The 20,079-nt window shown below is 48.6% G+C and overlaps 1 protein-coding gene across 1 annotated transcript; it reads right to left on the bottom strand.

The window, feature by feature from the left end:
• Positions 1-5,848: 5,848 nt before the first annotated feature.
• Positions 5,849-19,164, bottom strand: TGM7 (transglutaminase 7). Its single transcript, XM_064486360.1, has 12 exons — positions 19,136-19,164; positions 18,477-18,700; positions 17,848-18,093; positions 17,161-17,279; positions 14,670-15,069; positions 12,545-12,683; positions 11,128-11,231; positions 10,449-10,691; positions 9,673-9,999; positions 9,011-9,171; positions 6,569-6,702; positions 5,849-6,318 (listed from the first exon to the last, which is right to left on the bottom strand). Exons 1-12 carry the CDS (start codon positions 19,162-19,164, stop codon positions 6,159-6,161), a joined length of 2,286 nt encoding a protein of 761 aa, XP_064342430.1. The 3' UTR covers positions 5,849-6,158.
• Positions 19,165-20,079: the final 915 nt, after the last annotated feature.

Below are 20,079 nucleotides of genomic sequence, written 5' to 3'. Positions count from 1 at the left end.
GGATGAAACATCATGTCATCCACACTTGAGAGAAGAAAACCAAGGTGTAGGTGGATTAAATGTCTTGGTTGAGGTTGAACATAGGGTAACTGGCCCAAGCCCTGTGCTCTTTCCTTCACCTGACTGCTGCCTCCCATTACTGGCCTCCGCTCGTATTCAGGAAGGACATCTGACCCACTGCCAGCTGGGAAAGCACCTGACTTTTTCCTCCCAGGAAAAAGAAGCTCACTCCTGGAGACTGACTAACTAGACAGAGATTGCTTACCAGCCCTGATTCAGGTTGGGCACATGACCCAACCTACTCAACAGGTGTGGCAGCATCTGCCTGACGGCAAAAGCACTGGGGCCAAATCTCTTCCTCTGGGTATGTTGTGGGTCAAGTTAATCTCAGCCTGTAACGCAGGGATTATTCTTCAGCCCCTAAAACACCAGATATTCAAATAGGAGGTACATTCAATATTGGGCATATTTGTTTTCCTTGATGTGAGAGAAGAATGGAGTGCAATAATCAGAGAGGTAGAAAGGAAATTGTAAGAAGAACTTTTAAAGTAATTGATCTCAGGTTCTATCCTGGAGAGACACTCCCACAGGAGCACGAAGAGGCAGAGGTAAGAATGTGCACTGCAACATTGCTTGTGTAACTGAAAAATGGGAACAACTTGAATACCCATCAATAAATTCCCTACACCCATACTGCAGAGTACTATGCAAAGTGGGAAATATTGACGTAAGTCTATAGGTACTTGGGGGCATGGATAGAGCTACAAGACACACTGTTGAGTGGGGAAAAAAAATCAAGTTGCAGAAAAATAAGTACAATGTGATGATACAATAGATATGCAAAAAAAGAGAGAAAAAGAAGCCACACAAGCTAATCATATACATTGCACTCAGCATATATATGAATATAAATGTGTAGACAAAAGACTGGTAACAGTGGTTTCTCCGGAGCTGAGGCTGGGGTTGGGGTGGCAGTCAGGGGACTATAAGTTTTTCTGTAATTATTGCTTTCTTTTACTCCAACCATATATTCATTGTATTTCTTGTGTAAAAAAAATTCATAAAAATTTCAAAATAAAAATCTTAACATAAACAGTAAATGAAGATGAAGCTGTTACATTTGTAGAGCTTTTAGCTCATTCTTGTAAATGGTTTTGACTAACCATGTAAACTTCACAGCAGGTCTCTCTAGAGAGAGGGAGTTGATAGAGAGAGAAGGGTGGTGGTGGGAAGGTGGGCTAAGATGAGTAACAGACCTGAAGTTGGGGAAGAAAAAAGGAGAGTCAGAGAATTCCAGAACTGGAGGACAACTTCAAGATGGTCTGGTCCAAACCTCCTCATTGGTCACGCATGGGGGCTGGGAACTAGACAAGTGACTTGCTCAGTGTCAGAGGGCCAGCTGTGGCAGAGAGGGCAGGAACCCTGACCCCCCGGTTCCTGACCCTGCCTGGTCCCTCGGGCCTGTGGTTTGGCACTTGGCTCTTCAGCCAGGTTAACCTGCCGGCCTCCGCCTCATCTCCTGGCTCTCAAGTTACCAACGAATCCTTCTGTTTCTGGGGTTTTGACTCTTTCTGCCTCTGTTCTTTATTTCCTCCTTCCTTCCTCTGAATTCACCCTCCCTTTGGTTTCCTACAGCCTCTCTGCCTTCCTTGGCCCCAAGCTCCAGCAGCCCTGTGGGCCTTGCCTACCTTGTGCCATGGTGGTGACCTCTGGTTCCCGGGCTGCTCCGCACAGAACAGCTGGATGGCCTGCAGCTTCAGGAAACTGGTGCTGGAGTGTCTGCTTCCCCTTCCATCCCCAGGACTTCAGGAGACACCGAAGGCAGGGTGGCGGCTGTGCTGCCGCCTGCCTACTGGGCAGATCACAACTGGTTTTCTCACTTGCCCTCCGGTTTTTCTTGGCAATGTTGCTGGGCTAAGAGGATGTGTGGAGGCCGAGGAACTGTCAGGGCCTTGTGCCATGTGGTCCTCTTGGGCAATGGAGCATTCCCTGGCTGGTGCTGTGCTGTGGTGGGGGAGACAGTGGGGAGAGGTGAGCTGAGGGGGCTTCTAGGGGCACAGAGGGGGCCTGTGTCCCTGCAGGAAGGAGTATCAGGATCCCAAAAAGAGAGCTCACAGTTGAGAGAGAGCTGTCACGCTGAGAGCTCTGCTTGGCGCGCTCTCTTTTATCCTGAAGAGTCACATTCTTGACATCAAATGCAGGCAGAACCTGCTTTGGATCACCTTGGGGTGATTTGCTGGTATTTGTTTTTTGGTGAAAATATTGTCTTTAAGTTAATTCAGGTCCACAGTGAATCTCAGGTAAAAGCAATAGAGAAAGAAAACTTGGGAAGATTCCTGGAGGAGTTTTGGAAATAGATGAGAGGGTGTGAATGCAGTGATGACCTTGATTCTAGCAAGACAAGTACAAGTCTTTGGAGAAAGGAAAACACAGATTAGAGAAGAAAGATGGAAGGAGGGGGAAAGGGTTCTTCATAGAGAGTGGGTGGGACACTCTCAGCCCCCTGTACCTGCACTGATCCTCCCTTTCCCTCCTTTGGACACTTCCCTCTGCTTTCTGGGTCCCTAAACTTCTGTCCTCAGGAATCTCATTCACGAGCATCCATCCTCCCTCCTGTCTTTCCAGATCAGCTCTTGCAGTGCGTGTACAAGCACATACACAATTCACCATCTGACACTCCCGCACCACCTTCAATCCAGAATGTCGCTCTTCCCCTCTCCCCTTCCTCCTGCATCTCTGGTCTTGGTGAGTGAGGACAGCGCCTCCACATTTGTCTCCGTCTTTCTGCCCTCCCTTTGCCCATAGTCGCTGAGCTATGTCCAGTCCAAGTCCTGATCATCTCCTAAAACTGGCCCCTCCTCTCCGTGCCCTTGGCCCTACCTTCACTGAAGCCCCCTTGCCTGGACAGCAACTCCTAGCCAGTCTCCCACCCATTCTTTTACCAACTGAGTCACCAAAGGTTGTTTTCTGAAGTACCGATTCAACCGGGCTGCTCCCTGCTTAAGATCCAACAGTGGGTCAAGTCCAAACTTCTCAACATCACCCCCAAAGCCCTTCAGGATCTTTCCCTCCCTGCCTGGAGTCCAGGGAGGCCAAACCCCTTCATTTTGCGGATGGAGACCTGCATCCGCACTTCTATGCTCCCACGTGCATTGGTTGCTCTGAAATCTTCTCCCCTCACTTGTCTGCTTTCTGCATCCAGGAAAGTCTTCCTGACAGTCTCTCTGCCACATCAGGCTTGAGGGACACCTTCTTTTGCATCCTCAATTAGTCTACTCACACTCAACGTTATAAATACTTACCTATCTTTCTGCCCCCTTGAGGGCATGGCCTGTGTCTTATTAACATATTCCCAGGGCCTAACGATGATAGTGACTAATAGGAAAACTACTATTAGAACTAGTAATAGCTTTTAAAGAACTGTTTTAGTTCTCTGATGTGCATTATCCCACTTAATCTTCACACGATTATTTAGTGTCTTTAATACTGTGCTTCACCATTTACCAAGCTCCTTTGAATACCCATTCTCCTCTGCTGCTCACGGCAGCACTACGAGGGGAGGGGCTGAACTGCTATTGTTGTTGTTGTCGTTTTGCATTCGAGGGAGCCTGGGTCACACATGAAGAGGCCAGGACTTCATCCCGGGGCTCTTTTGCTTTATATCAGCAGGGACCCCAAAACCGCCAGCCAAAAAGACAGGAGGATGATGGACTCTGTGAGCACCACGGGGATGGGAAGACCAGCCATCGGGAGACGTGGGTGCTGGCTTGTGCCTCCTCGTTCCACAGCCTGAACATTGCTTTTGCCAGCTTGTCTCTGGGTGCCACTGCCTGGCCTGACTGGCCCCACTGGCTCATTAGGGTGAGGACCAAGAAGCAGGGTCGCTCAGGACCTAATTTTAGGGGGCTTTGCAGCAGTGGGCATGAATCCCAGCACCGTTGCCCTGGGGGATGTCGGAGCTGGAAGGAAGCTTTGAGATTTTCAAGCTCATCCAAATGTGGGAAAATGGAACGACACAGGCTTGCCCACAGGAACAAAGAAATAAAGAAAACACTACAGACTAAGTTTTTTAAAAGCCAATTTTTAGGTGGGGAGAGAGGAATTTATTCGAAAGGTCTACTGGGAAGGCAGAGATGGCTAATATCCCCACCCCCTCCAGTGACACAAATGGCACAGCCAGGGAGCTTTGTGCTGCCAGACTTTGTGCCAATGACTAAACAAAGGAGGACTGGCACTCAGCTGATGGAGCAAGGTTGCAGATTTCTGCAGGAGCCAGCCCAGGTTCCAGGTCTCCTGCAGGAGGGCGGGCGTGGAGCCACCTGGAACACAGCAGTGACAAGCAGTGACGAGCCCCACAGAAATGCCCAATGGCAGGCACTTAATGAGGACGGGAGCAGCCGGTACACAGGGTGGAGTGTGGTTGTGCAGGCTCCTGTCCTCCTTGCCCAAAACAGTCTACGAAAGCAAAATAAATAAAAATCAGAGAGGAGAGGGACGGGGAGGGGAAGAGGCTGGGGAGTGGAGTCCAGGGAACCACTGACAGGGAGGGGCAGCAGGACGAAGGGCCCGCCCTGAAAACCCATAGGACAATAATGTATTTTCTGCATTTCTGGATTTTCTAAGTTTCGCATGATGGAATTGTGTCCATTTGTAACAAAAGCTTTTAATTTTCTTATTGATATATAATTGACATACAATACTGCGTAAGTTTAAGGTACACGATGTGTTGATCTGATACATTTATATGACATCTCTATCATTCTACTCTGTTTCTATGAGTTCAGCTTTTTCAGATTCCACATGTAAGTGATATCATACAGTATTGATATTTCTTTATCTGATTTATTTCTCACTTAGTATGATTCCCTCAAGGTCCATCCATGTTGTAGCATATGGCGGGATTTCCTTGTTTCTCACGGTTGAACAGTACTCCACTGTATACACCACATCTTCTTTATCCACTCATCTGCTGACGGACCCTTAGGTTGTTTCCATATTTTGCTATTGTCAATAATGCTGCATTGCACATAGGGGTACAGATATCTCTTTGAGATAGTAATTTTATTTCCTTTAGATATATGCCCGAAAGTGAAATTGCTGGATCATATGGAAGTTCTATGTTTAATTTTTTAGGAAACTCCATACTATTTTCCATAGTAGCTGCACCAATTTACATTCCCACCAGCAGTGCCTTTCCTCCACCTCACCAACACCTGTTATCTCTTTTTGATGACAGCCATGTAATGTTAACTGTAAAAAACACAATGAAAGGGGAGAGACTAGAAAGATGTGTGACAAATGTTAGCGAATTTTTCTTGGATGGGAAAACCCCTAGTGATTTTTCCCTTTGTTTCTTTTCACTTTTCTGTTCTTTCCAAATTATTTAGAACGAGCACAGATGGTCTAGAGACTCGCAGGAAGAAAATACGAGAGTGGCTCCCTGTCCTTAAAGTAACAAAAACAAACAATATGAAGGAAGAGAGGCTGAGGGAGTCAGCGTGACTCGGAAGAGGAAGAAAGATGAGGGAGAGTGGTGGGTAAGGGAGAGAGGAGGGGAGGGGGGGTCGGGGAAGGTAAGGGCCTGTTTTGGGGGGGCGGCGCTCTGTGAAGTGCTTCCCAGTCATCCTGGGCACACTGAGTGGGCCCTGCGCAGCCGCCCCCAGGCTTAGAGGCTCTCAGCAGACTCTGGACCGGTCTCTGTAGTGTCACGGTCACTGCCCTCCCTGCACATTCAGCTAAGACCATTTAAATGAGAACCCTGGCACCCGGAATTCCAGAGAGGCTGATCTGGAGAGGACTGTGCTGTGCTTACTTTGTGGCTGGGGCCTTATAGGAGGAGAGAGGAGACAGGAAGGGCGAGGAGGGCCCAGCCACACAGTGGCAGCCAGGTCAAGAGGACAAGCCAGTAGCAATAGGTAGCTTGTTAGGACAGAAGATGGAACACCAGCGCTAGATCAAGCATGTTTATTGCCTTCTCCCAAGACAAACAGTGGTTCTAACAGAGTCTTATTCACCCCCAGGCAGGCTGGGAAGAGGACGGAGAAGGAGCAAGGTGGGCCCGGGGGCGGTGGGGTGGGGGTAGGGGTCTGCAAGGGCATCAGGATGGGGGCAGGAGAGGAGCTGGGCGACTTGACGGCCTGAGGGGGTGGGGGCGAGGCTCAAGAAGCCCCGGCTGCCACAACAAAGATGTCCTTGTAGCCCTTGATCTCCTTGAGCTCTTTGCTGCTGATGAGGACTTGCAACTGGCGGCGTCCAGCTTTGAGGGGGTAGAGGTCCAGCTGAATTTGGACAGTGTGTCCGGCCACCAGAGTCCCAAGGCTGAAAGTCAAAAAGAGCCTGTTAGAGCCTTGAGGACCAACTGCTGGGTGGGAGGATCTGGTTTCCCGTCTTGGTCGGTAAGCACCTCCCCCACCCCCTTCCAGCATCACTGAGCTCAGTCTTCCCCGAGAAGCGTGAGAAGGTGGGAGCCAGGAGGCACCATCCAGGAGACTGAGGACTGTCCTATGACCCCACAAAGCCCCCCTTATCAAAGACCAGCATGAGACAGGTGGATGGCCTTGGTTCTTACTCATTTGATATCTGCCCATCGATGAGACCACTGCCCTCCAGCACCATCGTGCAGTGACTCAGGGCCACCGAGAGGGTATTGGTGAGCGAGATGTGGACTCTCAGTGCCTTGCCCACCTCGGCCCTCTCAGACACCTGTGTGGAGAGAAGACAGGGATATCACGGGCCACTGGCCTCATTTCCGCACTCAATTCAGCAACCTCACTTCCTCATCTTTCTGCTGGCACCTGGCCTGGCTGCCACCAGGGACTGCTTACTTAGAGCTAAGATGCTGCAGGGAAAGAGAAGAACCTGACCTAAGAGTATTCAAGGTGAACACATATCCTGGTCTGTCTTAGAAGCTCAGCCCGCAGGACTTCAGGAAGCCACCACCAACCAAATTGGCACCAAGTTGAAACCTATTTCCCTTCCCACCATCTAGCTCAGGATGGCACTTGGATTTCCACTTAAGTGCCAGCTCCCATCCGTGAATTGTAGCTGATAAAAATGCTGTGGTACAAAAGGGTCATGGGGACCATCCAGAGTCAGTGAGAGAGCTGTGATTGATTAGTAGTGTCTGACATGGGCATGGGAGAAGGAAGCAGTGTCATGTGTGCCATCCATGTGCCACCAGTGACGTTCTTTTTTTTTCTCAAATGCTATTTTATTTTTCTTAATTGAAGTATAGTTGATTTATAATGTGTTAGTTTCTGGTGTACAGCATAGTGATTCAGTCATACACACACATATTCTTTTTCAGAATAGGTTATTATAAGATACTGAATATAGTTTCATGTGCTATCCCGTAGAACCTTGTTGTTTCGGTGATGTCATTCTGAGGCCAAGGTCACAGGATATGTTAATGGCAGAGCCAGGACCTGAGCCAAGACCTAACCCAGGTGTGCCAGGCCCCAGCCAGAAGCCAGGATCTTTCCCCCAGGCTGCTCTGTCTTTATATACACTAGCAAACCCACTCTGAGTTTTTCCAGGTGCATCCAGATGTCACATGTGAGGTCTGTGTCATACAGGGCAGCGTGGCCTTGGCCTGTGAGTGGGAGGCAGGGATTCCATCCTACCCACTTCAAGAGCCCCAAGAGCCCCAGTGCCTAACACAGAGCCAGCCAAATGATGGAGATTCTGTATATGAGTGTTGAACTGAAAGGCCTCTGATCACCCAGATCGCACTGGGGACTCTAACTCAACCAGAGAATCAAGTAGAGGGAAGAACACATCCTGACTTCTCTGGAATTCAAAGAAAGGAAACAAGTCCCTTGGACTGTAGTGAGGGTGCCAAAGTGGAATAAGGTCAAAATAACTTTGGAATCTAGCCTAGTCATGCAGACCATCTCCGGGTCCCTTAGGGGACCAGTTAATAGCCTACTTGGCATCTGACGTGTTTGCGTTGGATCCTGTTGTCATCAGGGCTCTGGGTAACAGGCAGGACCCTCACTTCAGCCCCAGGCTTGTGTCTACACTCCTGATTCTGCTCACTGTTTGCTCCCCCACTGCCCCCATGGAGGCTGCCCTGTATGACTTGGCCTGAAAACCTGACAGCATGCCCAGCTGAAAACTGTCACGTGGCCAGATGGTTGATGACGAGGAGCTGCTCAATTCTCCTTCCGGTGGGGACGGAGGGTGCTGTTGACAATCCGTCAAAGCCAGGTGGGGGCTAGGCAGAGGGTAAGTCTTTCATGTGGGAGGGGAAAGTGGGCAAAGGGGACTTCAGGGGAAGGAAAACCCTGGTAATAGGAGATGGTGATCCTCCCTGCCCTCCTCCATTTACCTTTCCTTCACCTGTATTCCTTCCTCATGCCATGGCCTTGCCAGGCACTCAAGCTCTTGAACTTGAAATATGAGGCTCAGCCTTTTTTCCTTTTTAAGTATAGTTGGTTTACACTGTTGGGTTAACTTCTGGTGTACAGCACAGTGATTCAGTTATACATATATATATAATATATATATTCCTTTTCATATTGTTTTTCACTAGAGACTATTACAAGGTATTGAATATTATTCCCTGTGCTGTACAGAAGGACCGTGTTATTTATCTGTATACAGTAGTTAGGCTCACCTTTTATTTGTTTCCTTCTTCTTTGTCACTTCTGTCTTATCAACAGTCACCTTTGGGATTTGGCTTGTGGTCTCCCTCAAACCTGTCCTCTCTGCTCCATCTTCCAGTTACTGCCTTTCTTGTCTCTTTCCCTCTGCAAAGCTATTTCCTTACTTAAAATGCCTTCATCTCCATCTTGTTTCTCCATAGAATCTTCCTGTGCATCCTCTGTAAAATTTCACCTCCTCTGGGAAGCATTCACTTTGCACAGAGCACAAGAGACCACACCATACTGCACTTCAATCATCCCTTTGGTGTCCAGGGCAGGGGCTGTCTCACTGGCTGCAGTCCCCCCAGCCCCGGGGCCGAGTGAGAAGAGGGTCCCTGGCCGCCATCTCTGTCCAGATGCCTTACCTCAATTGCTAAGTGGGGAGGCTCCAGAGAGATATCCTTTAGGACCAGCATGGACCTCCCTGTCTCTGCTACCTTGGCGATGCCAGACACACGGATCAGCTTTTCATCCGTTAGCTTGTTTTTATAATTGTTGTAGGGCAGCGAGAGGGATTGCTGTATCTCTAAGCACAGACAAAAGACGTCTTTTGAGTTTGAGAACGGGTCTCAGAAAGAGAGAGAGAGAGAAATGTGTATGTGTGAGAGAGGAAAAATCAGTTTGTGTTAGATAATATGTGTGTGTGGGAGGGGAGGGTATAGCTCAGTGGTAGAGCATGTGCTTAGCATGCACGAGGTCCTGGGTTCAATCCCCAGTGCCTCCATTAAAAAAAAGACAAAAACAAAAAAAAACTACATATGTGTGAAAGTGTGTGTGTTGTGAAAGAGACAGATTGTGCTTACCCTGCACTCAAGTTCCCCAGGGTCACTGCTGTGTTCCACCTGGCGGGACAGCATTGGAGGCACAGCACCTGGCGTTCAGCCTCCTGCCAACAGCAGCTTCACTGCCCAACGTGTGTCTCTGTGTGTGTGTGTGTGTGTGTGTGTGTGTGTGTTGGGGGTGCTTTGTTCATGGCCCCAAAGCTCCCCTCCTTATATGTACTTTTCTGGGCCTGCCTCCTACTCACCCTCCCCAAAGTCCAGGGTCAAGTGCACCTTTTGCCTCCAGAGGGGCCCCCGGGTGCCGCCACTGTGCAGCAAGGTCTGTGCGCAGAAGCGCACCACCAGTCTGATGGGCCCCTGGGGGTGGGCTCTGTCTGCCACCCTCCGGGCATGCAGCTCCAGCAGCAGGTCCTGGCCCCACTCGGGCGTCTGGGCCAGGTGAAGCTGCAGCTGTGCCGGCTGATCCTTAGAACCGCCGGACCCCAGCAGGTCCAGGAAGGGTGACGAGGCCCTTCTTGAGCCCAGCATCTTCCGGGAGGCCTTCATGAACACAGAGCGCTCCTCCAGGGATCCTGACGGAGAGGAGAGCCAGTAAAGACATCAGTGGAGAGGGGCCCAGAGGACCAATGACCTTGGGGAAACGAGGCACCCAACAGCTCCCAGATCCCTTCCCAAGGATAGCTGCCCAAGGAGCCAACACAGCATTGTGGCTGAGAACAAGGAGATTGGTGTTGCTTGGGGCTGGGTTCAAATCCTTGCTCTGTCATAGTCCCTTAACCTCATAGTGCTCAGTTCTGTCATCTATAGCCCAGGGATATCTCCCTGCCTCATATAGTTGCCAAAAATTTGGGTTAGATGAGTTCCTGAATATAAGTCCTGAACACTGTTCTGCGTCATCTTTTGAAGAGGAGATGATTAAGTGGTGATGGTTTTAATGTGAGAGCCATCCCCATCCCCACTGGGAGGCCACAAAAGGAGGTAACAGCCACCCCAGTCCTTGAATCCCTGGGGCCCCAGGCACCTTCTGGGTACTTGTAGGAGCTGGTGATGTTCTGGCGCTGGTCTGACCCGACCATCTTGGTGCTGATTTCCTTCCCGATGGAACTGATGTTATGGGCCAGGATTTCCAGGGCCTGGCCACCCCCGAACAGCCAAATGACTTCATCGGCATTCACCTCAGCATACACAAAAGGGGTGTCGTAGGGCAGGTGGACCTCCCCTTCCCTGATGGCCTTCACGGAGGCAGGGCCACAGCGGAACAGCCCTGTGCAGGTAACAGGAGTTGTGGACCGCTAACACGGCTGCTGACATGTGGGCCAGGGCCAGAGGGTCAAGGCCGTGGGAGGTAGTGAGGTGGGATGGGGAGGGGCAGGGGCATTGATGACCCTCATCCAAGGGGTGCTCTCCAGTTCCCATTAATTCATCTGATCCTCACAGCCACCCTGGGAAGCAACAGTCATCACCTTTCTCTTCCCTGCTTCACAGATGAGCAAACAACTGCAAGGTCCAGAGACTCCACGGGTCACCCAGCTGTCAGTGGCAAAGCTGGACCCCTGACCCCAAGTTGTCTCTGCTCTGACTTTGGAAAGGGGACAAAGTGGAAAAGGCATCGCTGCTTTCTGGCCTGTTGCTCACGGGGTCAGTCACCCTGGTCGGCCTCCCTGCAGAGCCCAGGCCCTTCCACTGTGGTCCTCACTCACCACTGCTGGTTTCTTGGGGAGTGGGGTCCAAAACCTGCCACCCATTGTATCCTGGAGGGAGATCTTTCCGGATCATCCAGCACTCGTTCCAGACATGAAAATTCCTGCAGAAAGCAGTAAGGAGAAAAGGACTCACATTTTCAGAGCCTTTGCGAGATATCAGACCCTATACTGAGTGCTTTATATCATTGTTTCTTCTGGGTTTTTTTTTTACATTTTATTTGGAAGTAATTTCAAGCTTACAATAAAATTGCAAGAATAGTACAAAGAACCCCCATCTACCCAGGTCATCTATTGTTAACATATTGCCCCATTTGCTTTATCACTGGCTTTCTTTCAGTGCAGATAATGAGATTTCCTAGAATAGCGATCTTCCCTTAAATATCCTTGTATAGTTATCAACTTCTTACATTGAATATCGATATGATTTTATCGACTTTGTTGTCTGTATTTAAGTGTTGTCAATTGACCTAATAGTGTCCTTTATGGAATTCTTCTCCACCCAGTCCAGAATCACACATTGCATTCAGTTGTCCAATGTTCTTTGTGTCCCTCAATCTGGAAGAGTTCCTCAGCCTTTGTTTTAGCACGTTGACCTCTTGAATACAGTCTTTACTGAATTATTTTTACCAGAGCGGCTCTCATTTGGGGCTCGCCTGATGTTTCCTCACGATTAGATTCAGGTTACGCATTCACAGACGGAATTCTACATAAGTGATATGTTCTGCTCAGATACATTACTACTCACTGAACCAGAGAAGTTTCAGCCCTCAGAGAGCTCAGAGAAGGAAGGGAGGTCCAAGGACAGCAGCTAGTTCTCATGCAACTTGAAAGTCTTACCTGGAAACTGGCTGGAAAAGCAAAAACCAGAAATCATATTTGGGGGAGAGCAGAGGAGAAAGGAACCAAGGGAAGTGACTAGAGATCCAAAAATAAGGGGACACACAGAGATAGACACACACACACACACACACACACACACAGAGTTGTGCACACACATGCCTGGAGAGAGGGAGTAAGGCTGGGAGCGGAGAGGTCGAGAGAGGATGCAGGAAGTATGCAGAGGCAGCTACTCCTGGCTTTGCCCCGACCAAGAAACAGAGATACATGCAAACAGAAAAGCTCAAAGGAAGAGTAAGAAGAATGAAGATTTTGAGGTCAGCACTCAGGGGATGCCTGATCTATTCATTTGGTTGCCAGCTTCAGAATATGTTATCCCATAGTCTTCCTGTCTCTGAAATGAGCTTGATGTGATGATCTAATTAGCCAAAACAGCTTCCTGGCTGGGGGACTTATTCTCTGAGCATCAGCAACAATGGACAGGGCAGTATTTCCTCAAGGCCAGAGAGAATCAGGTCAGAACTTTCCTACCCTACCTGGGCTAGAGCAGAGATCTGTAGGAGACAGTCCCCCTTACCATATTTTGTCTCGTTTCTGAGTTGGCAGCATCACTGCAGTTTGGTCGTAGTAGGTATCGATGGTCAAGTTCGCATCTGCGTTGTGTGCAGAACGGAAATTGGAAACGACACGGGTTGGAACACCTAAGCACCTCATTACTAAAGAGAAGACAAGCATGGGGAATCACTGAGTTCATTTCAAGCAGAATCACTGGTTTCATGTGCATACTTTCTAATTTTCAAGCTGGAAGAGAGAAAAAGGCCAAGATTCTTGCAGAATCGTAACTGTAAATCCTTTATCCCCAGAGCACAGCACCCAGGCCCAGAACCCTGCTGCCTACCCACCCTATCCATGTTTCCATTCCACCAGGAGAAAGAAATTTGATGGTCACTTAAAGCAGCAATTAACAAGTCAGGTTTACCATTTAGGGCTTTTTACATTCAGCATCTTTCCAAATTAAAAACAGAGAACCGAAACATTTGATAATTTGAAAGAAAATAAAGAAGTTTAGGCCTGTGCTGTGGCCAGAAGAGAAGCTGTGTGACCTTAGGTAAGTGGCTTAACTTCTCTTGGCCTTAGTCTTCTTGTATATAACAAAATGAAGAGTTGGACCAGATGATTTCCAGTTCTGAAAGTCTGGATCTGTAATTCTATTCAAATAAAAGGGTTTGGAGGAGGTAAGAAAGAAATCAGAGCATGGATAGAAGAGGAAGATAGACTTACACAGATACGTGGAAGATGTCAGTGACAGAGAATCTGCATGTACTAGGGAATGACCATCTTTGATGAGGCAACAGCACCCTCTTGTGGCTTCTCAGGAATCACACAAAGCAGACACTACACCCCCCTCCCCATCACAACACCTGCCTGGGGCCAGATATCAAGCCAAGAGCCAAGTGTGACTTTTGGAACACAGGTCCCAACTTCTACCAGCAAGGCAAGGATTTTAGAGAGGTTTATCCTACCCCTCTTCTGCGTAGGAGGAGCAGGTGGTGCCTACTGAGGCTGCTGGGAGGATTACAGTGATTCTAAACGTAAAAAGACAATTGAGACTGAACAATCTTTTTCATTTCAATTCATTCAAGAGCCCCAGAGGGCGCTACCTGTCCACAAGCACCTGTCCACTCCCCACATAGCTCCTGGACTTTTCATAAACCCTTGGCAGGGGTGAAAGTTAGACCAGGGCTGTGAGTGGCCAGAGGCAGCCAGGCAGGAGCTGCTCTCCCGACGCTCATTGGCCCCAGAACGCTAGGGCCTGGGAGAAAACAAACGAGCAAAGTGAGGTCGCTTGAGTTGAACCCTCACACTTAAACCTCTCCACTGTCTGCAGCACCTGTGCATAACTACCAAGCTGTGCTGCCCCTCTCAGAAAAGTCTAGAACTTTGTCTTTGGGCCCTGTCTCTGTCCTCCGTCTCTGTGCTCTTTCATTCTCCAACTCAGAGTCAACCCATTTGTTCAGCAAACTGATTGAGCACCACAGTGTAACAGGCAGCTCTGCATAAAGTACTCCTGCCTGGAAGGGGGAACGCAGGCAGGCACCTCAGTCCTTTCCCTCACCTTCACAGATTATCTGATCAACGGCTTGGCACTAAATTGTAAATAACTGATAATGCATAAAACATTGATGCTCGTTAAGGGTAGTTAGCAAAGTAGTACATCTCTTACTCCTGAGGAGTAACTCCTCAGGAATCTCTCCAAGAAGCGTTTGAGAGCAGCCAGCGGTACCTGCAGGTGAGACAGGCTGTCCCAGGCCATCTGCTGGCACCTCAAGCTTCCCCCAACCTGTCCCCGACTCCAGGCTAACTTGGAGTTGAGAAGCCCGAGCAGGTGGCAGAAAAAAAGCCAATTTTGCCTCTACTTTGGAACCACAAGCTCTCCTACGTAGGCAACCACTTTAATGGACTAACTGCTGCATCAAGGAGACCGCGGAGTGATTGCAGCGGGTCATCCTGCCTCGCTGGCTATCGCGGGATTCCTGGAGAACACAGCGCGCGCGGGGTAAGCGCGGGATCCCGCCACTCCTCAGCTGTGGGGCTGCCGACAAGCCACAGTTAACTCGGGTGAAGTGGGCTTAATCCCCGCCCGACCTCGAAGCGTTATCCTGAAGAGTCAGGGATTCTGCGTTCGCGCCCGCCTCACTCACCGGTGCACATGACAGCTGCGAAGACCCAGCACTGCCCGTACCTGACGGGCTGCCCGCCCCCGGCCGACCACTGCCGCAGGATGGCCACGCTGCCGCTCCACTCGAGCGGGCTCAGCCCCCTGGAGTAGTCCTCTCCCCAGTTCCCCTGCAGCACGCCGCTGTCGTCGTTGCTGTTGATCTGCGGAGGACAGACAGGTGGGTGGCGCGGGCCCGGGGCGGGGCGCGGGGCTCGGACCGTCCTCAGGCAGGGCCGGGCGGCGTCTGGCCTTACCATGGCGCTCACCACCCTGCAGACGTACACCACGTCGTTCCGCTGGGAGCAGGCTTTGGACGGGTTCTCTAAGAAGGACAGGCTCTTGTTCAGGATCTCAAAGCAGATATCTATGATGCCCTCTTCAAACTTCCACGGGATTTCAGGGAAGAACAAAGAAGAGTAAAAAACGTCTAGAATTCTGGCGGGGAGGGTACAGCCCAGCGGCATAGTGCGGGCCGCTATAGCGTGCACAAGGTCCTGAGTTCAATCCCTAGCACCTCCATTAAAAATTAACCTAATTACCTCCCCTCAACAAAAATAAATAAATAGATAAAATAAAAAATTTTAAAAGCCTAATGGCCACAGCCACACCCCTCAATAAATAGAATTCACTTCAAGTCTGTAACAGACTTTTAGGGATGATGTGTATCTGGTGGGGGAAGGGGTGGGGTTAAATATCAGACAAGGTCCTGACTTCAAAGAGCTTGTAGGTCAATTTGGGAATGTATGAGATTCAGAATTCTGAAGAACTAACCTGTGTGGCTCTGATGGAAAATGCAAACAGAATTTGGAGAGATGAGAGTCAGCTAAAGAGGTCAGAGAAGTCTATTGGAGGTAGACAGGAAGAGAGCAGGGTGGGGGCGTTCACCTGAGGTCTTTGGGTACTGTGGGGTTTTCCTTCTGGACGGCTTGTGGGAGTAGGACAAGATCAGATGGGTAAATACAAGGCCAGGCATGTGAGAAGAGGGAGAAGAGTAGGGGGAGCACCTGGAAATCAGGTAGAGGGTTCCGCGCTGATGTATGAGCACAGGAGAAGCCTGGGTAGACTCATGACATAGGTTTACAAGATGTATTCGCTTTTTGTCTCGTAACCCTTCTGGGTGCCTAATGCACTGGTATTTTTCTGAGTTTCAAAAACTGACACAAGTTATGGCTGGAGAACAGGGAAGCGTGAAGCTGATCTTCCTCAGGAAGTGTCCCTGCAATCCCCCGCCTCTTCCCTCTGGGCATGTGTGGACCAGGCTGAGAGGCAGTGGGAGGCAGAGAGAAACTACCCCAGCCGTGGTTGGAGGCTGAGAGTAGAAAAGTTGCCCAAACCCAAAGGTCCCCCTCTGTATACAGTGACTGGATGTTTGCTGTTATTAAAGAATTGCTGTTCATTATTTTTGGTTATAATATTGTATTATGGTTCAGTTTTTCAGAAAGAGTCATCATCTTTTAGAACTGTATTTGGAAGTATCGCTGGATTAAATGATATGAAGTCTGTAATTTGCTTCTAAAAAACCAGTGATGAGGTGGGAGGAATGGGGGAGCATACACCAGGGATCGCAAAGTTTTTCTGTAAAGGACTAGATAATAAATATTTCGGGTTTTGTGGGCCATAGGGCCTCTGCCTCAACTGCTCAGAGCTGCCATTGTAGCATGAAACCAGCCACAGATGATACCTAACCAATGAGCATGGCTCTATTCATGGCTTCATATAATTTGCACATCACAAAATACAGCTGGCCATCTATGTGCATGGGTTCCGTATCCATGGATTCAACCAATAGGATCGAAACTATTCAGGAAAAGAAATTCCAGATAGTCCCAAAAAGCAAAACTTGAATTTGCTGCATAGTGCCTGCAACTATTTACATTGTATTTACAACAATTGACATAGTGTTTGTGTTGTGTTAGGTAGTATAGTATCTAGAAATGATGTAAAAGCAGATGGGAAGATGTGCATAGGTTAACATGCAAATACTATGCTATTTTATATAAGGGATTTGAGCATGCTCAGATCTTAGTATCTGTGGAGGAGTCCTGGAATCAATCCCCTGTGAATACTGAGGGACGACTGCATTATTTTTTAAAAATTCTTTTTCAACAGTTTAAAAGGTATGAAAACTATTCTGAACTCATGGGCCATGCAAAAATGAGCAGTGGGCCACATCTGGCCCATAGGCTATAGTTTGCAAACCCCTGGTACAGACGAAACAAGGTTTACCATAAATTAACCACTATTAAAGGTAGGAAGTTCATAGAGTTTGATTATAGGAGTCTGTCTACCTGCATTATGTTTTAAGTTTTTCATGTAAAATATTAAAAAACTAAGAAGGAAGGGTGTCTCCCCTTCCTTCTTTGCACTTCTCACTGGGTGGGAAGTTGGTCCAGCACCACACACCCTGACTTTTGTCCGTGATGCTTCCTGAGCTAACAGAGTTGTCTAAGGTCCACCTCCGGTGACGTCGTTACCTGCCCGTAGTTCCAGGGCCAGGGGGTGATGAATCTTTCATGACCCTTGTAAACAAAGCCATAGTCCATCATGATATACTCCTGCAGCAGTAGTTCACTTGGCAGGTAGACGTCATCCTCTGAGCAGTTGAGAGTAGAGGAGGAGGCAAAACCCCAAACCAAAAAACAAACAGTAAGAAAATTAAAAAACAGTAGTGACAGTATCTTGCTGGATAATCGGAGAAACAATGGGTTGGTGGCAATAGAAATTCAAGACTGGACTCCTTAAAAATCCGTGTGCTTTTCTAGAGACCAGCAATATAATCTATACTTTAAAAAAAAAAATTCTTTCCCTGGTTGTAAAAGCAGCAAGCTTGTTACAGAGATTTGGAAAATACCAGATGATGGAAAGAAGACAGTGAAGATCACCCCCTTTTCACTACTCAGAGACACCCACCACTACGTTTTGGTGTATTCTGGCCCCTCTCTTTCTCTGCACGTACATGTGATAAAGTTAGGATTTCACTTAACATCACACCATGAACATTTTAGTCATGCCATTAAAAATTCTCTGTAAAGATGGTTTTTAGTGAGCACATGGTAACACCTTGCATAGATGTGCAGCATTCTCTTTTCTGGATTTTCTAAGTAGACCCTCACAGAGCGTTCCCAATAGATCAGTTAGCATCTATTGGGAACGAGTCATACCTGCACTCCAAGGGTTAAAAAGCAGGATGAAAGTCCCCAGCAGGTGGGTCAGGCTGTGACCCTGGCCCTGAGAGATCTTGATCTTCAAAGTGTAAGGACCAATGACTGCACTGGCCGGTGTGAAAAGGGAGACAGAGAGCGAGTTGGCGTCGATGGTGAAGTCAGAAGCACTCCAGACATTTCCTTGTCGGGCCGAGGTGAGCAAGAAGGTGGCTCGGGTTCCCAGCAGCTCTGTGGGCTCTGGTCCTGTGTAGGAGAGCATGACCCCAAAGTGAGGCTCAGAATCTATGTGACACAATTCCAGGGGGACTGAAAGTACCCTCACCACCTCCCACCACTTGGTAATCCTTTTAGTGCCACTGGGTGTCCTTGGGCAAGCACTTAAGATCTGTGGGTCTCAGTTTTTCTAATCTGTAAAATGGGATCATGGTAGTACTACCTGATAGTCTTAACAGGGGTTAAATGAGATAATTTGTGTGAATTTAGAAGTTGGCTGTTATTATCACAACCTTGGTCGCTGAATTGGCCAAATCTTTTTTTAACGGCACTAATAGGGTCCTCAGGGTCCCAGGAGAAGAGAGGGGAGGGTGACTCCAGGTGAACTTTGCCTTGGGGAGGGGTGGACTCACCTGTCTCAGCGATGAAGGTGATGTGGTCGGTCCCAGAATGGAAGGGTCGGCTGAAATGCAGCTGGATTGTGAAGGACTGGCTGCGGCGCACGATGAGCCTCTGCAGGCCCATCTCCTGCGTGTGATGCTCCTGGTTGTTTCTGGAGCTCTGCAGGTCAACCGACCTGAGCTCCAAGGCTGCCACTGGGGGAGGGGGTGACAGGTCACTGCCCAGATGTGGCTCCCTAGGCTTAGCATCCCCTGACACGTCTCAACATTTCTATGGCACCTGGCCCTGACTTCAGTAAGATTGTTGTCCAGATCTTAGCCACTCTGCCAACTGTCCCCTAGTTTCACTACTCAGCCTCAGAAAGCAGTTTGGCTCCATGATCCCCTGACCTCTGGACCTGGACCTGGAGCCACAGTGCTGGAGAACTGGGGTCCCAGAAAGTACAACCTTTCCAGATAACTGAAATGTAACCTTTAAAGTGCCACCAGGTACTCTTAAGTCACTTTTATTGACAAGCTTTCTAAAGGTTACTCTATTATCCTGACGTTAGAAGAAGGAGCATATTCGAATTTTGTATGAATTAGTCAATGAGCTGACTGAAGGCTGGGACCTCAGCTACGGATAAGTCACTGCTTTAGGACATGGGGGTGGGTGGACACTTCAGGGTTACTTGCTGCTTATTTCTTGCTTCTTGGCCATGTTCCAGGTGGATGAGGGCCCTGGTTGCTTCCTAGGATGCTATTTGTGTACACTTAGTGTATAATTTTAAAACTCTCATAGCCCAATGGGTAAGGTGCAGGCTCTCACCACCTTGGCTGTGAGACCTTGAGCAAGTCACAATGTCCCTAGACATAAATGTCCTTTGCTGAAAAATGGAGACAATGGCATTCCTATCTCCTAGGGTTCACGTAGGCATTAAGTGAGAATCACATGTAAAGTCCTTAGCCTAGTGGCAGTGAGGTGGGAAGCCCCATAAAAAGACCGGTAGGACCCCCAGCCAGGGCCACTACTCTCCTGCCAGCACCATCCTGTTCCCTGGCCCAGAGGCTCTATCTCACTTTTTGCCTCTGAAATAGCTTAGTTATCCCTAAAATTCTATTGGTTCCCTGAGCTCACTTCTGATTGGTTATTTCCTTCACTTCTGATTGGTTATTTCTCTCACTCCTGATTGGTCCATTTCTACAAAGCTTGTTCCTAATTAGTCAACTTTTGTTATACCTTATTTGCATATGATGTTGCAAAATGTAAACTGGCAGCCTATAAAAGCCTGTGTAAACATACAGATGGGGTCCAGAGCTTGGAGTGCCTACTCCTCTGGGCCTGCTGGTGTAATTAACCTGATGTCTCCAATTCTCCGAGTGCTAGTTGGTCTCTCGCCTGGATCCAGGTTGCTGTCACAACTGAGCCATGACACTGAGCTGTAACACATTTTTTCTGTAACAGCAGGTGCAGAGTAAGTACTCATTCATCATTAGTTGCTCTTAGTACTGGTAATAATGCAGCCTCAGAATGCATTTGCTTTGCTATTTTGGTGGTGATCTTTATTACATTTACTGTCAACAAAAATTCAGTAGGTAGTACATCAGTTTATTTCAGCGGTTCTCCACTGGGGAA

Source organism: Camelus dromedarius, chromosome 5 (genome assembly GCF_036321535.1).
Source record: "Camelus dromedarius isolate mCamDro1 chromosome 5, mCamDro1.pat, whole genome shotgun sequence".
Taxonomy (NCBI): Eukaryota; Metazoa; Chordata; class Mammalia; order Artiodactyla; family Camelidae; genus Camelus; species Camelus dromedarius.
The sequence above is the reverse complement of the archived record's forward strand: the minus strand, read 5'-3'. Positions and strand labels throughout refer to the sequence as shown.

Bases quoted from the DNA above. Each gene is read 5' to 3' on its own strand.
- TGM7 (XM_064486360.1), bottom strand. From the start codon at position 19,164: ATGGCCAAGAAGCAAGAAATAAGCAGCAA. The intron at 18,094-18,476 runs GTGAGTCCACCC...TCTCCTACACAG, and splicing joins CACCTTCATCGCTGAGACAG to GACCAGAGCCCACAGAGCTG. The intron at 12,684-14,669 runs GTGAGTGAGGCG...TCTTCTCTTTAG, and splicing joins CGCAGCTGTCATGTGCACCG to TAATGAGGTGCTTAGGTGTT.